Source organism: Brienomyrus brachyistius, chromosome 24 (assembly GCF_023856365.1).
Source record: "Brienomyrus brachyistius isolate T26 chromosome 24, BBRACH_0.4, whole genome shotgun sequence".
Taxonomy (NCBI): domain Eukaryota; kingdom Metazoa; phylum Chordata; class Actinopteri; order Osteoglossiformes; family Mormyridae; genus Brienomyrus; species Brienomyrus brachyistius.
Window position 1 is genome coordinate 8,519,881 of NC_064556.1, and position 16,456 is coordinate 8,536,336.

General features: G+C 43.2%; 1 protein-coding gene across 1 annotated transcript in view; it reads left to right on the forward strand.

Annotated features, from left to right (window-relative positions):
* The first annotated feature begins 537 nt into the window (after positions 1-537).
* LOC125719880 (uncharacterized) overlaps positions 538-16,456 on the forward strand; it is a 67,388-nt gene continuing 51,469 nt past the window's right edge. Inside the window, exons 1-11 of the mRNA XM_048994676.1 lie at positions 538-1,206; positions 3,548-3,853; positions 5,195-5,291; positions 5,479-5,544; positions 6,772-6,836; positions 7,254-7,437; positions 8,140-8,214; positions 10,060-10,187; positions 11,367-11,672; positions 12,768-13,043; positions 13,131-13,451. Of these exons, the coding sequence (XP_048850633.1) occupies positions 1,140-1,206; positions 3,548-3,853; positions 5,195-5,291; positions 5,479-5,544; positions 6,772-6,836; positions 7,254-7,437; positions 8,140-8,214; positions 10,060-10,187; positions 11,367-11,672; positions 12,768-13,043; positions 13,131-13,451 (1,891 nt within the window). The 5' untranslated portion in view covers positions 538-1,139. The remainder of the gene's footprint in view (positions 1,207-3,547; positions 3,854-5,194; positions 5,292-5,478; positions 5,545-6,771; positions 6,837-7,253; positions 7,438-8,139; positions 8,215-10,059; positions 10,188-11,366; positions 11,673-12,767; positions 13,044-13,130; positions 13,452-16,456) is intronic.

Below are 16,456 nucleotides of genomic sequence, written 5' to 3' on the forward strand. Positions count from 1 at the left end.
TTGTTTTATTTACCATCATGGTAAATAAGCACAGGTTAATAACTATGGGTGGCAGAGCATTTAGTGTAATTACCCCTAAAATGTGTTTCCTCTCAGTTTATTCTATTATTCATTCAAAGCTCCTGTTAAAAACACATCTCTTCAATGAATACTATTTGTTGTCTTGTATGTAACTTGTACTGTCTTGTTAAATGGAAATACATGTAAGTGGGAGAACATTTTCAAACGAATTTGAGGAAGCACTTCTTTACACAGCGTGTAGTTAGAGTATGGAATAGTCTTCCTGCTAGTGTAGCGCAAGCTAAAACCCTGGGTTCCTTTAAATCAGAGCTAGATAAGACTTTAACAACTCTGAGCTATTAGTTAAGTTCTCCCCAAACGAGCTTGATGGGCTGACTGGCCTCCTCTCATTTGTAAATTTCTAATGTTCTTAAGTGTTTTTTTGTTGAAATGTAAAGTGTATGAAATGCGCTATATAAAAAAGACATTATTATTATAATAATAATAATAATAATTATTATTATTTTCCAGCAGTGTTTAGTCTAAGAATCTCTAAACTTGGTGCCAAAACTTTTCCAAAACATTTTAAAGGGTAATATATCAGTATTTTTAAAATATCTGACTCAATTTTGGATATATTCTGCATAATATGCTTTTAGTTCTAGGTTTGTCTTTATGGTGGGAATTCGCCAAAAACACCCTTAGAGAAAAAACTAACTCACTCAGTCTAGAATCATCATTATTTTTAATCTCTCCCACTGGGTGTGAAGCAGGCTGTACCATCTTGGTTATCGTTTGTAATTGGGTAGTAGAGCTACACTCTATGATCTTAAAATGATAGAATCACCTAATGACGCATTTCTTAGAATAAATCACCGTGATTAAGCAATGACATCACGGAGTGATTGTTTGTTTGTTTGTTTGTTTGTTTGTTTGTTTATAATCCACTATGCTGTTTGTGCTTATGGAGGAGTCTGAGTCGGCAAGTAGGTTCATCCCAAGCTTTTGTCCATCTTTAGTCCATCATCTACAGTCACACCTGTACAGGTACATTCCTCGAATTTAGCAATACCTTGGTGCTGTACTATAAGCAATTACACTGTACAAAGTTACAGTTATTAACTTTGGAACAGAAGGAAATGTCTCTCCTGGCCATTGCTGGTCTGCTGTGGAGTTTGTGCCTGTGGTCATGTTTGGGTTCCAGCGGTAAGTACAGCATTTCAGACACATTTCATCACGTAGAATGTTTTAGTTAAGACTGTGTAGTTTTCTGCTTGTAGCACTTGGTGATGGATGTGATTTTGTCAAAATTAGGAACATGAATGTGAAACTGGCACCTTCTGTATATCTAATTCATTGACGTCTGCATCCGTAACTGGTGGACAAACAGTAAGAGTGTGTAGATTTAAGCTTAATGATAACGGTTTTCCCCACTCGGTCTGGGTCCCCGCTTGCTGCCTGTTTTTAGTGGTTGGAGTGACTCTCAGGTCTGTTATCCAATGAGCTCAGACACTGGTTCCAAACCCATGGTCTCAGGGACTTGGAACAGCTGGCTGCAATGAGCCTGGGCAGCAGAGGCATCTCGTGTGTGTGATTCTAGCAGCTTAATGTCTTGTAACAAACTTAATTCAAACTTAAATGATGCGATCTCTGAAACTATCATTGGAAGTTAGCGTCATTGTCAGTTGTTATGAAACGTCAAATGGCAGCGCAAAGGGATGTTCACAACAACATCACCACAAACATGTGCGTAATGCGTTGTGCCACGATGTTGCTACCAGCTACAGCGTCACTAGGCGACAGGCATTTTTCGAAACTGAACATTGCAACACTTTTGAATCGGTTGTTTCAAAACATTTCTTAGCATTTCAAAACACTTCAGACTCAGCATTGGCCTCTAATGGCAGAAGCTATTACTGCAGTTACTAATGTGCCGAAACTCCCCTTTCATAATGCCGGTACTTACCACACTGTGATGTGTATCACGACATGGCAATGACACATGCAGTCACATCGTGAAAGGATGTGATATAAGAAAGTTCTTAAAATAATTAAGCTAAAACCCTGGGTTCATTTAAATCAGAGCTAGATAAGTATGTGGCTCAGTGGGCTGTGCCTATAATCAAAAGGTCGCCGGTTCAAACCCAGCCTCGGCACGTCTGCTGCTCCTTGAGCACAGCCTTTAACCCCCCAGCTCCCTGGGTGCCACTACGGGTGGCTGCCCTTTGCAGACGACTTACCCCACTAAGAGTAACTTGAGGGAGGCGTAAAGATAATTTCCCCATGGGGATTAATAACGTATCGATTATTATTGACAACTGAGCTATTAGTTTTAAAATGGATTTGAGAAAGTATTTCTTTACACAGCATGTAGTTGGATTATGGAATAGTCTTCCTCTTAGTGTAGCGCAAGCCAGGGGCGCCGCTAGCAATTTTGGGCCCTATGACAAAATATGAGGTTGGGCCCCCCTACCACACCCATTCAGATCTCTGGGGGCCCCTAAAGGGCGTGGGCCCTTAGAATTGTCCCAACTTTCCCCCCCTTAGCGGCGCCCCTGGCGCAAGCTAAAACCCTGGGCTCCTTTAAATCAGAGCTAGATAAGATTTTAACAACTCTGAGCTATTGGTTAAGTTCTCACCAAACGAGCTTGATGGGCTGAATGGCCTCCTCTTGTTTGTAAATTTCTTATGTTCAATATGTTCTACAATCTTAGATTATAGTTAGTAAAGCATATTTTCTTTATAAAGAGAAAATAGGCTGTTTATGGGTAGCTTGGTCATAGCTGGAGGCCATTGTAGTTGCTGGGGGTGAAACTTGCCAAGCTTGCAGGCGCAGATTAGCGGAATGACGTTACATTGTTTTTATTCTGTTGAAATTAAATATCGATCTACGGGCCAGATTTAATAACGAATTATACATTCATTCATACACGGGCTGCTGCTTTAAGACGTCTTATAAGTGGTTAAAAAATCCCTCGATGTCCCTTACGGAAAACAGCCTGTCGTCCATCTCCATTATTTCAGTAGTTATGTCTTTAATTCTGGTGCTACTAACTTTGAATATTAATAGTTTAAATACTTCCTAGCACTATTGGTAGACTATGTTAAATGATATACCCTGCATCTCCACCTATTTTTTGTTCCGTCATCATTAAGACAATATATAATGCCTAATAATAATAAGGAGTAATATATTGTTGAGAGACCATAGTAATATTGATTCCAAGTGGGGGAAAAAATTACATTATATTTTGAATTATTCCGCCGTTCATTCAGGCTCACTGGATGCTTTTTGCAATGTGTGTGTGATTCAATGTTAGGAATCTTGTCTGTAAATTGCCCATAGCGTGTGTGTGTGTGTGTGTGTGTGTGTGTGTGGATTAGGTTTATATTACATTGTGGAGAATGTATTAGAATAAAAATTAGATTTTTGGCACAGACATGTAGCCAAGTGAAAGTAAAAGTTGCAAATGCAGGTTTGTGTTTGTGTGATCTTGTACTTTCAATCCAGTGACCGCCTGTGTTCTCACTAAAACTCCTTTTTCAGAAATCCAGGTGACCTGTGTCTTCTCTGAAGTCTGTGTGCTGCCCTGCCAATTTACCAGAGGTAAAGATGAAGTCATCCACTGGTACAAAGGTACAGCTGTGGTCCACAGCTATTACGACAACATGGACCAACTGGCCCAGCAGGATCCAGCATACAAAAACAGGACCTCTATGGACAAGGAGCAGGTTGCCAAGGGCAACGCCTCACTGAGCCTGTGGAGGACCAACCTCCAGGATGGCGGCAAATACAGGTGCTACTGCAGCACTGCACAGAGTCAGGAGTCCTTCGTCGTGGTCGAAGTCAAAGGTCAGCGCACGTGCTACAAAAGTGTTATTACAGAGATCTTTAGAGAACCTTCTAGAATAGTCTGCCTTCATTTAGACATGATTCTGAAATGCTGCTGAGTGACTCACGCTCCTGGTTCCCAGCATCATGATCCCAGTTAGCATCCGCATCAGTCCTGTAACACTCTTACTGACAGAGTAGGATGGCATGTCTGTGTTCTGCCTGATGTGATGCCAACAGGTTCAGCACCATGGGCAGGACACTCAGAGATGTGGCAACAGTATATCTTAGGAATTCACACAGTCTTGGCTGCTGGTATTAAAACACCATAAAAATGATCAAATTTGAGTGTCTTCTGTCAAACTGTTCAAAACACCATCACAGAAGTATGCAACCATTGTTCAAATCCACTGTCCACTTGGCTGGGGGCTCTGTGATGCTTCAGATCCTGTTTTTAGTTGTTTGCAGGGAAAGTCACTGTCAGCCAGTATGTTTTTTCCTCAATGTCAATAAAAATGGAAAATTATTAATACATGATTAACCCACTTAAATGCATTAAAAAGATAAAAGGGACAGAATTGCTACTGTGAGTTTAATCAGACAGGTTCCTGCAGGCAGGTTATATACCCATTTTACACTGATAATGAGTCAGTCACTGCTTGGACACTTTCAGTTTATAAAGGTATGAGGTTTCAAGGGGGGGGGGGGGTTAGGGGCGGAGCCAAGAAAGAGAAACACGTTTCTTAGCCATGCTGTGATTTGCTGGATTTTTGGGGGGAAGTTAACAGTAACCTTTGGTCATTCATACACGTGGGAACGTCTGTTATGTCTGCAGCTACGTGGTCAAATTAACAACCTGAAGCAAAAAAGTCCCAAGAAGCAGAACCAGCGATTAGGAACCAAGATTAGGAGCCAAAGGTAGCGGACATTATGAAAAAATGATCACAGCCTATAGATAACATTTTTCATAAATTCTGTTAATACAAATATCTAAACCATTGACCTCCTGTCAGCACTGCCCATCATTCCAGGTCTAACTTTTGCTTTTGCCTTTTAGCTCCAGTCCGATCAGTAGATATGAGGGTTCTCAGTGAGGAGGTGGATGGGAGACATGGGAGATGGGAGACAGGAGCCCAATGGCTCCAGCCCTCAGCCGCCATAGTGATCTGGGCTGCAGTAAAGGGGCCTCCCTTCCCTTTTGTTAACCTACATACAGTCTGGCTCCTTTCTTAGTCACTGAAGGCTGAGGCTCCATGCAGAGAGATCCTGGCCCTCAGAGCCCCTACCTGGTTGCTGATTAGCAGCTGTTCAGGGTGTGCATCTTGCATCCTGTAGATCCACAGTCCAAAATCTCACCCACAGGGAACCACGGGGGATCAACCAAAGGGAGCTCGCTATGGGCACTCCTTCCTCTTGGTCCAGTTGCAATCATCATAATTCTACCATGCATCATCAAGAGGTACAATTTTTGATTTATTCACTAAAAAGTTATTGCAAGAGCTGCATAAATTCGGAAACACATAGTTGTTTGTAAAGCTAGTTTGCCAAATGATATCCCAACAAAAAAAACACACTAATCAGATGCTTGCTTGCCTTTTATACACTTTAATCCACGCAATGATGCTGAACGTAAATCGTACCTTCAGACAGCAGATCCGGGACAGTTTGAGGATGAGGTGCCAAGGCAAACAAGCTGGCAACAGAGCAAGCAGGTGGGTATAAAGCAGGAATGCAAGTGTGTGTCTCCAGTTACAGTAACATTTAAACAAAGTGAAGCAGATAAAGCCAAAAACACAAAGTGATAAGTGATAAAGTCCTACTGTATAGGCAGCCGCCAGTTTCCAAATGCAGTTCCAGTGACCCCCCCCTCGATGACTGAGATGCCATTTTTATCTGCACTGCTGACTTCCTATTATTTTAAAATTAAAGTATGATATCCTAAAACAAAACCAAGAAATTACAAAAAAGTACAAAACCAAGTATTAGATATTTAAAGATGCCATATAATGCATTTTTTCCCAGTATTTTATATTCTTTTGTGGTGTCTACATAGAAATTTGATTTTGTCGGAAAATGGCCAGAAGAGGATTTACAGGCCTATTTACAACCCAGTTATTTAGCCCTAGAATAAAACAGGCCGTTTTTCCTTATTTGGTGGCATCATTAATATGTTGATGAGCTCTGCTTTGATTGGCACTTCGATGACTCACACGGAATCACCTAACGTCATGGGTCACATAACTACGTTTGAATAAATTTGGAGTTTTGCTTTAGTTTTTAATTTTACTAATCCCCAGAAGCATAGTTGCAAACAAAATTAACAACTTACATAGTTAGAACTATACAGCTGAACAGTTAGAACTATGCAAGTACCCCTGAATAGGGCTTACCTTCTTAGCCTACTAGTATTACATAACCTTATATCAATGGCTGTCAGTATATATTTTTTTCTCACCATGTGCCCTTGTGGAAACTCTGCACTCGTGCCGCTCAGGATAGATTATGTATGTAGCAGGTTGTCCAGGCCCGTTGGGCTTGAAAATGGGCTGGTATATGTTAAGTTTGGGGGTATTGGTAAGACTGTTACGTAACAGTCTAGGATTGTTAAATCAACCCATTTTACCACCTTCTTTTACATATATGGGATTTATATTTGAAAGAGGAGACAAGTGTTTGTAATTCAAGGTATGCAAGTTCCATGTAAAAAACTCTCCATATTCAACTCTACTCAGTCAAAATTTCATTCTACAGTTTGGCACTTCTAATACTTCACAGAAAACACAGTCCTCAAAAACTACAATCACAAAAACTTACATATGGCTCCTGCATTTTTCATTTAGTTATTACAACTACATTCATACATTTACATTTAATTAGTTGTTTGTTAAGGCTGTTAATTCAAAACGCATGTGGTTTTATTAAAACTTCCTCACCTACAGGAATACAGAAAACAGACTGGAGGGACTGGAACTGAACAGTGACCCAGTGACTCAGAACCCTAACAGCACCTGAGGCAGGAGCTCCAGACCTGAGGACTGTAATCAGAGCCTGGAGTCCAAGAAATGAAACCTGCTCTGCACACGTTGTATATATTTGTATATTAAGATTTATTATGTTCATTAACATAATAAATTAATAAATTAAACAGACCTCATTTCAAGCATTCATGCTTATAGAGCGAAAGGTCTACAGAGGATACCATAGCAATTGGTCTCCATGCTGCTCTGAACCATTTGCAGCAGCAGGGAAGCTAGGCTAGGCTACTTTGTGTAGATTTTATCTCTGCTTTTAAAACCCTCCTTCCTCACAGACTGGTGTCAAATCTATTAGACCTGGGTCTCGAACTCGATCTACTTATAGATTAAAGATTTCCTGTCAAATTGCTCCCAGGGGGTGAGAGTAGGCTCTAACATCTCTTCAGACCTCAGCCTCAGCACAGGCTCCCCCCAGGGCTGTGTGTTGGGTCCCCTGCTCTTCACCCTGTACACCCACGACTGTGTTCCTGCCCACCTCAGCAAGAGTATTATCACGTTTGCTGATGACACCACCGTGGTGGGGCTCATCTCAGGGGGGGACGAGTCTGCGTACCATGATGAGGTGGAACGGTCTGTGGTGTTCGAAAAACAATCTGCTCCTGAACATATTAAAGACCAAGCAGCTGATTATGGACTATAGGAGGAAGAAGACCCTTTTCAGCCCCTTTTTATCGATGGGGAGTGTGTGGAAAGGGTTTCCACATTCTGGCTTCTGGACGTGTACATCGAGGACAGTCTGTCCTGGAAGGCCAACACGCACACACACACTCTGGAGGCAAGATTCAAACCCCCACCCCTGGAAGTGTGAGCCTCCTCACCTCCCTCCTCAGCACAGTCACTGAAAGCCAACGTCCCAAAACTGGTTCACCCTGTAATGCCAACAGCTTGTAACAGCAGCGCCTGATAAACCGCACTACTGCCAGTAAGCGGCATCCCCCCTTCATACCCAGATGTTGCCACCCTACCTGACAAACTCTGTCCTCTTCAGCTCTTTCCTTAGGAGGTCTTATCCAAGTCTTTCCTCTCCTTCTCCTCCTTGTCTGCTTGCTCCTTACTCATAATCTCCCACTGCAGATCAGCCAGGGAAGGGAGATGAACAGACCACAGTTATGATCACAGATAAGGAGGAGCAGCAGGTGATCTCCTCCCAGCCTCCCCACCACCTCCTCATCCGCAATCTCCTGCACCTTCAGACTACTTAACAGCTGCCAGTAGGCATTGGAGGCATTTAAGATAAATGTGGAACAGTTATGTTACTGCACTCTTCTAAAGGCCAAACTCACGCGAGGGCAGGAAGGTCTATGAGACGGACGGCTTCATGCAGGTGGTCTGCGTGTGCCGTGATCTGTGAGGGAACAGCCTACAGCTAGGTTCATGCAGCCTCTTGAAAACAGCGCCTCCACATGGGCCAAGCCGAGCATAGCACTTAGCTGTGGAGATTCCAGCATCCATGTGGAATCCTCTCTGCACAGCGGAGACAGAGTCAAGGATGTGTACAGAGAGAGAGACAGGGAGGGAGGGGGGAGAGAGACTGGGGGGGTTGACTTTTGACTTAAAATTTGTGTCCCCGAGTGCACAAAGCAAGGTGCATGAAGGCATGTTTGGTGTGGAAACACTTGACCTCAACCCCCCCTAAACACCTTTGGGATGAACTAGGACAGAGATTGTGAGCCAGACTTTCAGAACATCAGTGCCTGACCCCACAAATGCTCTTCTGGATGAATGGGCCAAAATTCCCATAGACAGACTCCATAAACATCCCAGAAATGAGGCAGCTGTTATAGCTGCAAAGGAGGGACCAGCTCCATTTGCCTATGGATTAAGAATGGCATGTCTGAAGTTCCTGCTGCTCCCTGGAGGATGGGCTCCCCCTTTGTCTGGTTCCTCATGAGGTTTCTTCCTTCGAAGGAGTTTTTCCTTGCCAGTGCCGCCCGCCTCTGACTTGCTCACTGGGGGCTTTGGGCAGGGATGCTGAAAAGCGCTTTGGGACAATGTAAAGTTGTTATACAAATAACACTGAATTGAAATGGAAAGTTTCAGCACAGTTGGAGAATTTAAATTTTTGAGTATTTGTAAAAATCCCAAATCATGGGAAAAATGGCACTCCATCTCCATTTTAAAGACTTTTTAGTAAAAGACTTTTCAAAGATGAAATACTAATTAAAAAAAATCATTTGACATGAATTTAATAAAACATATTGTATAAAAATAAGGTATGTTGATATGCTTTGTAGGCATGGCACGGTAGTGCAGTGGTTAGCACTGCTGCCTCACACCTCTGTGACCCGAGTCTCCGCCTGGGTCACATGTGTGCGGAGTTTGCATGTTCTCCCCATGTCGTCGTGGGGTTTCCTCCAGGTACTCCGGTTTCCCACCACAGTCCAAAAACATGCTGAGGCTAACATGCTGAGACTTGCTAAACTGCCCATAGGTACAGTATGCATGTGTGAGTGAATGGTGTGTGAGTGTGCCCTGTGATGGGCTGACCCCCAGTTCTGGGTTGTTCCCTGTCTCGTGCACATTGCTTCCGGGATAGGCTCCGGACCCCCAGCGACCCAATAGGATAAGCAGTTTGGAAAATGGATGGATGTATATTATGTTATATTACTGTTTTCTTCTGGAGTTCACTGTAGTTCAAAATTTATAAGCAAAAATGTACCTTGATATTTGGCCTGTAGGTGGCGGTGATAGACTTCAAACCTGACGACTGGATACTGGAACAAACTGCCAAATTTCATCAAAACTTAACCAAGGGGTTCTATGGGGTACCATAGACTAACAGAGAGTATAATACTGAAAATTCTGATTATTACAATAGGTCTTTATGAAAAAATAAGTTGTGCGATAACTTTGACATATTACACATGCCATGCATTGTTCCACATTCCATGCAGCTATTCTGGTGCTGTTAGATCTCACGGCTGCCTTTGACACGTGATCATGGAGCCCTTTTAGCTTGTCTGGAGCATTGCGGAGGAATTAAAGGTGCTGCCCTCAAATGGTTAAGTTCACATTTATCTAATAGACATTATTCTGTTAAGCTTTTCTATTTTTCTAGTACAACCCCCTTTCCTGTGGGGTCCCTCAAGACTCCATCTTAGGTTCGATCCTCTTTTCACTTTACATGCTGCCCCCAGATTCTCTTTTTGGGAAACTTAAAATCCATTTTCATTGTTTTTGTTACGTTTTCAGGCAGGATGTAGACAGAGAAGCAGGAGTCGGAGCAAACAAAGAAGGGGAGGCTAGGATGTGGGCTACAGAGAAGCACAACATCAGTGATGGAACTGAACCTCCCTTGACGGGGAGCCATTTAAACAAAGGTTTGTATACAGTATACAATGCCCCCAACCCCACTCCCTGGGCACTGCAACAGGTGGCTGCCCTTACAGTCAGCATACTCTACAATGAGCAAGTTCACATTTATCTAATATTTTGTGGTTTTCCCCCGAAACAGCTGGGGTAGACAAAAAGAGAATTTCACAGGGATCATTAAAGTGTCATTATTATTATTATTATTATTATTATTATGTAGAGAACATACTTTATATCATTTTGGTAGCCATGCACATTGTTTAGATACATTTATTTTCTTACTTTACAAATTTGTAATGCCCGGCTCGTAACACTGAGGTACCACTGTACTGGGTACTTGTCAGGGAAAGAGTGATATGAATGCGTAGCAGATCACTGGCACAGCAGGTTCAGCACAAGTTCCATTTTGCATTCACAGTGCCTGCTCAGCCACATTCTTTGACCTTGGTACAGTATTACAAGCGATTAAAGTGTAACTTGACAGCGAACCTTTGGAACAGAGAGAAATGTCTCTCCTGGCCGTCGCTGGTCTGCTGTGGACTTTCTGGCCATGGTTGTGTTTCGGATCCAGCGGTAAGTACAGCATTTCAGACACATTTAATCACGCAGCATGTTTTAGTTAAGACGGTGTAGTTTTCTGCTTCTAGTACTTGGTAATGGATGTGATTTTGTCAAACTCAGGAACACGAATCTTAAAGTGAAACCAGCACCTTCTGAATGTCTATGAAATTAAATTAAATGCCGCAAGTAAAATTATATTCAAACGTACATTCAAGTCATTAAATAAGTTCTGTTGTCTGTATGTTTTTTAGTTAATATTTTGTAACTTTGAAAATATATGTATATTGTCCTAGTTGTAAGTCAAGTTAAATAATATTTTTAACCAAATTATCTTCACTGACGTTTTTCAGTTGCAAAGACGGTGATATTTTTAATGCTAGAAAAGTTGAAATGCTTTTCCAGCAGTAAGTGTTACATATTACTTATGGGACATGTTAAGTTTAAGCATGATGATCTGATCTCTGAGGCTGTCTTTGGAAGTTAGAGATGTCTGCCAATGCGCTTCTCAGGGTGCTCACCTCCACCTGTCTATTACGGAGAGAGGTTGTGGCTCCTCGCTAAATGTCTAATCCCATTTCCTTTCAATCCAGTGACCGCCTGTGTTCTCATTAAAACTCCTTTTTCAGAAATCCAGGTGACCTGTGTCTTCTCTGAAGTCTGTGTGCTGCCCTGCCAATTTACCAGAGGTAAAGATGCAGTCATCCACTGGTACAAAGGTACAGCTGTGGTTCACAGCTTCTACTACAACAAGGACCAACTGGCCCAGCAGGACCCAGCATACAAAAACAGGACTTCTATGGACAGGGAGCAGGTTGCCAAGGGCAACGCCTCACTGAGCCTGTGGAGGACCAACCTCCAGGACCGCGGCAAATACAGGTGCTACTGCAGCACTACACAGAGCCAGGAGTCCTTCTTCGTGGTCGAGGTCAAAGGTCAGTGCACATGCTACAAAAGTGTTATTAGAGATCTTTAGAGAACCTTCTAGAATAGTGTGCCTTCATTTAGACATGATTCTGAAATGCTGCTCAGTGACTCACGCTCCTGGTTCCCAGCATCATGATCCCAGTCAGCATCCCCATCAGTACTGTAACACACTTACTGACATAGTAGGATGGCATGTCTGTGTTCTGCCTGATGTGATGCCAACAGGCTCAGCACCGTGGGCAGGACACTCAGATGTGGCAACAGTATATCCTAGGAATTCACACAGTCTTGGCTGCTGGTATTAAAACACCATAAAAATTATTAAATTCGAGTGTCATCAATGAAACTGTTCAAAACACCATCACAGAAGTATGCAGCCATTGGTCAAATCCACCATCCACTCAACTCTGGGCTCTGTGATGCTTCAGATCCTGTTATTAGCTGTTTGCAGGGAAAGTCACTGTCAGCCAGTATGTTTTTTTCAACCGTCAGTATTAAATCAGCTTCCATATGTCATAATATGTGGTTCACACGCTAATGTCCTTCACAGAGATGTGGGCAACATTCACATGGTTGTTTTCAGGGGAGAATTATCAAGCACAGCGAGCTGGTTAATAATTTATCTGGCAGAGTGTGATGCAGGCAGGTTATATACCCATTTTACACCAATAATGAATCAGTCACTGCTTGGACACTTTCAGTTTGATTTTATTTATCAGCTGGTATCTGTTACAAAGGTATGAGGTTTCAAGGTGAAAGGAGCTGAGCCAAGAAAGAGAAACAAGTTTCTCAACTATGCTGCGATTCCTGGATGTTTAGGGACAAGTTAATAATTAATGTTTGGTCGTTCATATATGTGGGAATGTCTGTTATACCATATTAACATCCTGAGGGCAAAACTCACAAGAAGCAGAACTAGGGTTTAGGAATCAAAATTAGGAGCAAAAGGTTATGACACTCACACCCACATCCTTATGAAAAGATCTCAGACAAAGCATATAGATACCATTTTTCTAATTTGGTTCCTTTAATACAAATATCTAAACCATCGACCTCCTGTCAGCTCTGCCTGTCAGGTCTAACTTTTGTTTTTGCTTTTTTAGCTCTAGTCCGATCAGTAGATATGAAGGTTCTCGGTGAGGAGGTTCACTGCTCATCCCAGAACATCTATCCCAAGCCTCATGTTTCTTGGGAGACTGACCCCCCTACAAACTCAGAAGCCCTTCAGGCCACCACTGAAAGCTTACCAGACTCAGTGGGCCTCTTTACACTGGAGAGCCGGGTGGGAATTCTGGGAAATCGCTCAGACTACACATACATCTGCTCCATCTCCTTAGAGGGAGCATCACAGCTATGGACGGCCTCACTGAAACACCAAGGTACCACAGCTTCAACATTTCAGTCAGGCACTGTTGTCTGCTCCGCTGTGTTTGTGACGTCTATCTTTGCTGGTTTTCATGTAACAGACATAATTGAAGGTGTAGAGGGCCAAGCTCTGAGCATCCCCTGCCATGCTCCAAATGATCTGCAGAACTTCACCCTCACCTGGGCCTTCATGACGACGGGGCAGCCCACTGTCTTTCTTAGCTTCAGCAGCCAGACTGGAAAGGTGGCGAACAACTGGGGTGACCGGGTCCAATTGGACCCAGCCCAGGCTCAGTCAGGAAACGGATCCCTGCAGCTGCAGAACTTACAGGACCAGGAGATGAATGGAACATTTATCTGCACCTTCTCCAAAGAGTACAGCAGACACACAGTCTACACCAGCGTCAGAGTTACTGGGGCAGGTAAGATGAGAGACAGGAGTCCAATGGCTCCAGCCCTCAGCAGCCATAGTGATCTGGGCTGCAGTAAAGGGGCCTCCCTTCCCTTTTGTTAACCTACATATAGTCTGGCTCCTTTCTTAGTCACTGAAGGCTGAGGCTCCATGCAGATAGATCCTGGCACTCAGAGCCCCTACCTGGTTGCTGATTAGCAGCTATTCAGCTCCTCGGAGCACCTGAGCCTGGCTGTTTGGTAATAGCTCTGGTCACTTCACTGTGGCACAACCCCAAGGTCACAGGACCCGCGGGCACAGCTGGCATCAGCAGCATCTGTCATGTGATCCAGCATCCTGCAGATCCACAGTGTGAAATCTCACCCACAGGGAACCATGGGCATAAATGGCTGTGGCCAGTACTTGCTGTTGCCATCACTGCAGTCATCATATTTCTGCCATGCATCATATGGAGGTACAATGTTTAAGCTATTCATTTAACAAGTTATTCTAAGAGCTGTGTAAATTTGGAAACATATTGTTGTTGGTTTAGCTGTTAAAACTATATTTACACCAATCTTTGTTTCTCTGAGGCTGAGAAATAGAAAGAAAGGAAAAAAGAAACAGAATGATCGTCAGGAGGAACAGCAAATGAAAGAGGAATTCCTGAGGATGGACAGTAAGGGAAATGAGCAGATTGATCCTAAGGGACAGAAACCAAACAGTGACCCAGAGACACAGAACCCTGACAGCACCTGAGGCAGGAGCTCCAGACCTGAGGACCGTAATCAGAGCCTGGAGTCCAAGAAATTAAACCTGCTTTGCACACGTTGTATATATTTTTATATTGTTAAGATGTATAGTATTCATTAACATTAAATTAAACAAACTCATTTTGTAGATGTCTAACACTGTTGTTAAATGAAAATGTTTCACTTATATAGTGCTTTTCAAGATACCCAAAGCAATTTACAGAACCAATGGGGAGCCACATCAATAACCACCACTGTATAGCCCCCACCTGGATGATGCGACGGCAGCCATTCTGCACCAGTACGCTCACCACACAGTAGCTAAGGTGGTGAAGGGGCAGGAGAGAATTGACCAATTAGATATTGGGGATGATTAGGAAGCCAGATTTCATAGGGCCACAATGGGTAATTTAGCCAGGGCATCAGGGTACCAACCATACTCTTTCAAAAGATGCCCAGGGATCTTTTATGACCTCAGAGAGTCAGGACCTCGGTTTTACATCTCATCTGAAGTACGGCACCATTTTTACAGCACAGTGTCCATGTCACTGCACAAGCTAACAATTAGCAGGTGGTAAATATACCACCACCCGCCTCGTCACACACGCAGACACCCTGGGGACAAGATTCAAACCCCCCACCCCAGGAAGTGTGAGCCTCCTTACCTCCCTTCTCAGCACAGCCACTGAAAGCCGACGTCCCAAAGCTGGGTCACCCTGTAATCCCGACGGCTTGTAACAGCAGCGCCTGATAAACCGCACTACTGCCAGTAACCACGGTCCCCCCTTCGTACCTGGACCTCCTATCATGTCCTCCTTCTCTTTCTCCTCCTTGTGTGCTTGCTCCTTATGGCTCAGAATCTCTCACTGCAGATCAGCCAGGGAAGAGAGATGAACAGATCACAGTTATGATCACAGATAAGGAGGAGCAGCAGGTGATCTCCTCCCAGCCTCCCCACCACCTCCTCACCCGCGATCTCCTGCACCTTCAGGCTACTTAACAGCTGCCAGTAGGCATTGGAGGCATTTAACATAAATGTGGAACAGTTATGTTACTGCACTCCTCCAAAGGAACTGGCAGATATTAACATAGACAGACTCCATAAACTTCCCAGAAGAGTAGCAGCTGTTATAGCTGCAAAGGAGGGACCAGCTCCATATTGATGCCTATGGATTTAGAATGGCATGTTTTTCCTTGTCACTGTTACCCCTGATTTGCTCACTGGGGGCTTTGGGCAGGGATTCTGAAAAGCACTTTGGGACAATATAATGTTGTTAAACAAATAACACTGAATTGAAATGGAAAGTTTCAGCACAGTTGGAGAATTAAAATTTTTGAGTATTTGTAAAAATCCCAAATCATGGGAAAAATGGCACCCTATCTCCATTTTCAAGACTTTTCTTTAGTAAAAGACTTTTCGAAGATGAAATACTAATAAAAAAATCATTTGACATGAATTTAATAAAACATATTGAATAAAAATAAGGTATGTTGATATGCTTTGTATGGGTGGCATGGTGGTGCAGTGGTTAGCACCATTGCTTCACACCTCTGGGACCCGGGTTCGAGTCTCCGCCTGGGTCACATGTGTGCGGAGTTTGCGTGTTCTCCTCATGTCGTCGTGGGGTTTCCTCTGGGTACTCCGGTTTCCCCCCACAGTCCACAAACATGCTGAGGCTAATTGGAGTTGCTAAATTGCCCGTAGGTCTGCATGTGTGAGTGTATCCTGTGATGGGCTGGCCCCCCATCCTGGGCTCCGGACCCCCCGCGACCCAGTAGGATAAGCGGTTTGGAAAATGGATGGATGGATGGATATTATGTTATATTATTGTTCTCTTCTGGAGTTCATTGTAGTTCAAAATTTATAAGCAAAAATGTACCTTGATATTTGGCCTGTAGGTGGCGGTGATAGACTTCAAACCTGACAACTGGATACTGGAACAAACTGCCAAACCCCAAAAGGGGTTCTATGGGGTACCATAGACTAATATAACAGAAAGTATAATGATACTGAAAATTCTGATTATTACAATAGGTCTTTATGAAAAAATAAGTTGTGTGATAACTTTGACATATTACACATGCCATGCATTGTTCCACATTCCATGCATTCCATGCAGCTATTCTGGTGCTGTTAGATCTCACGGCTGCCTTTGACACAGTAATCATGGAGCCCTTTTAGCTTGTCTGGAGCATTGCGGAGGAATTAAAGGTGCTGCCCTCAAGTGGTTAAGTTTATATTTATCTAATAGACATTATTCTGTTAAGGTTATCTATTTTTCTT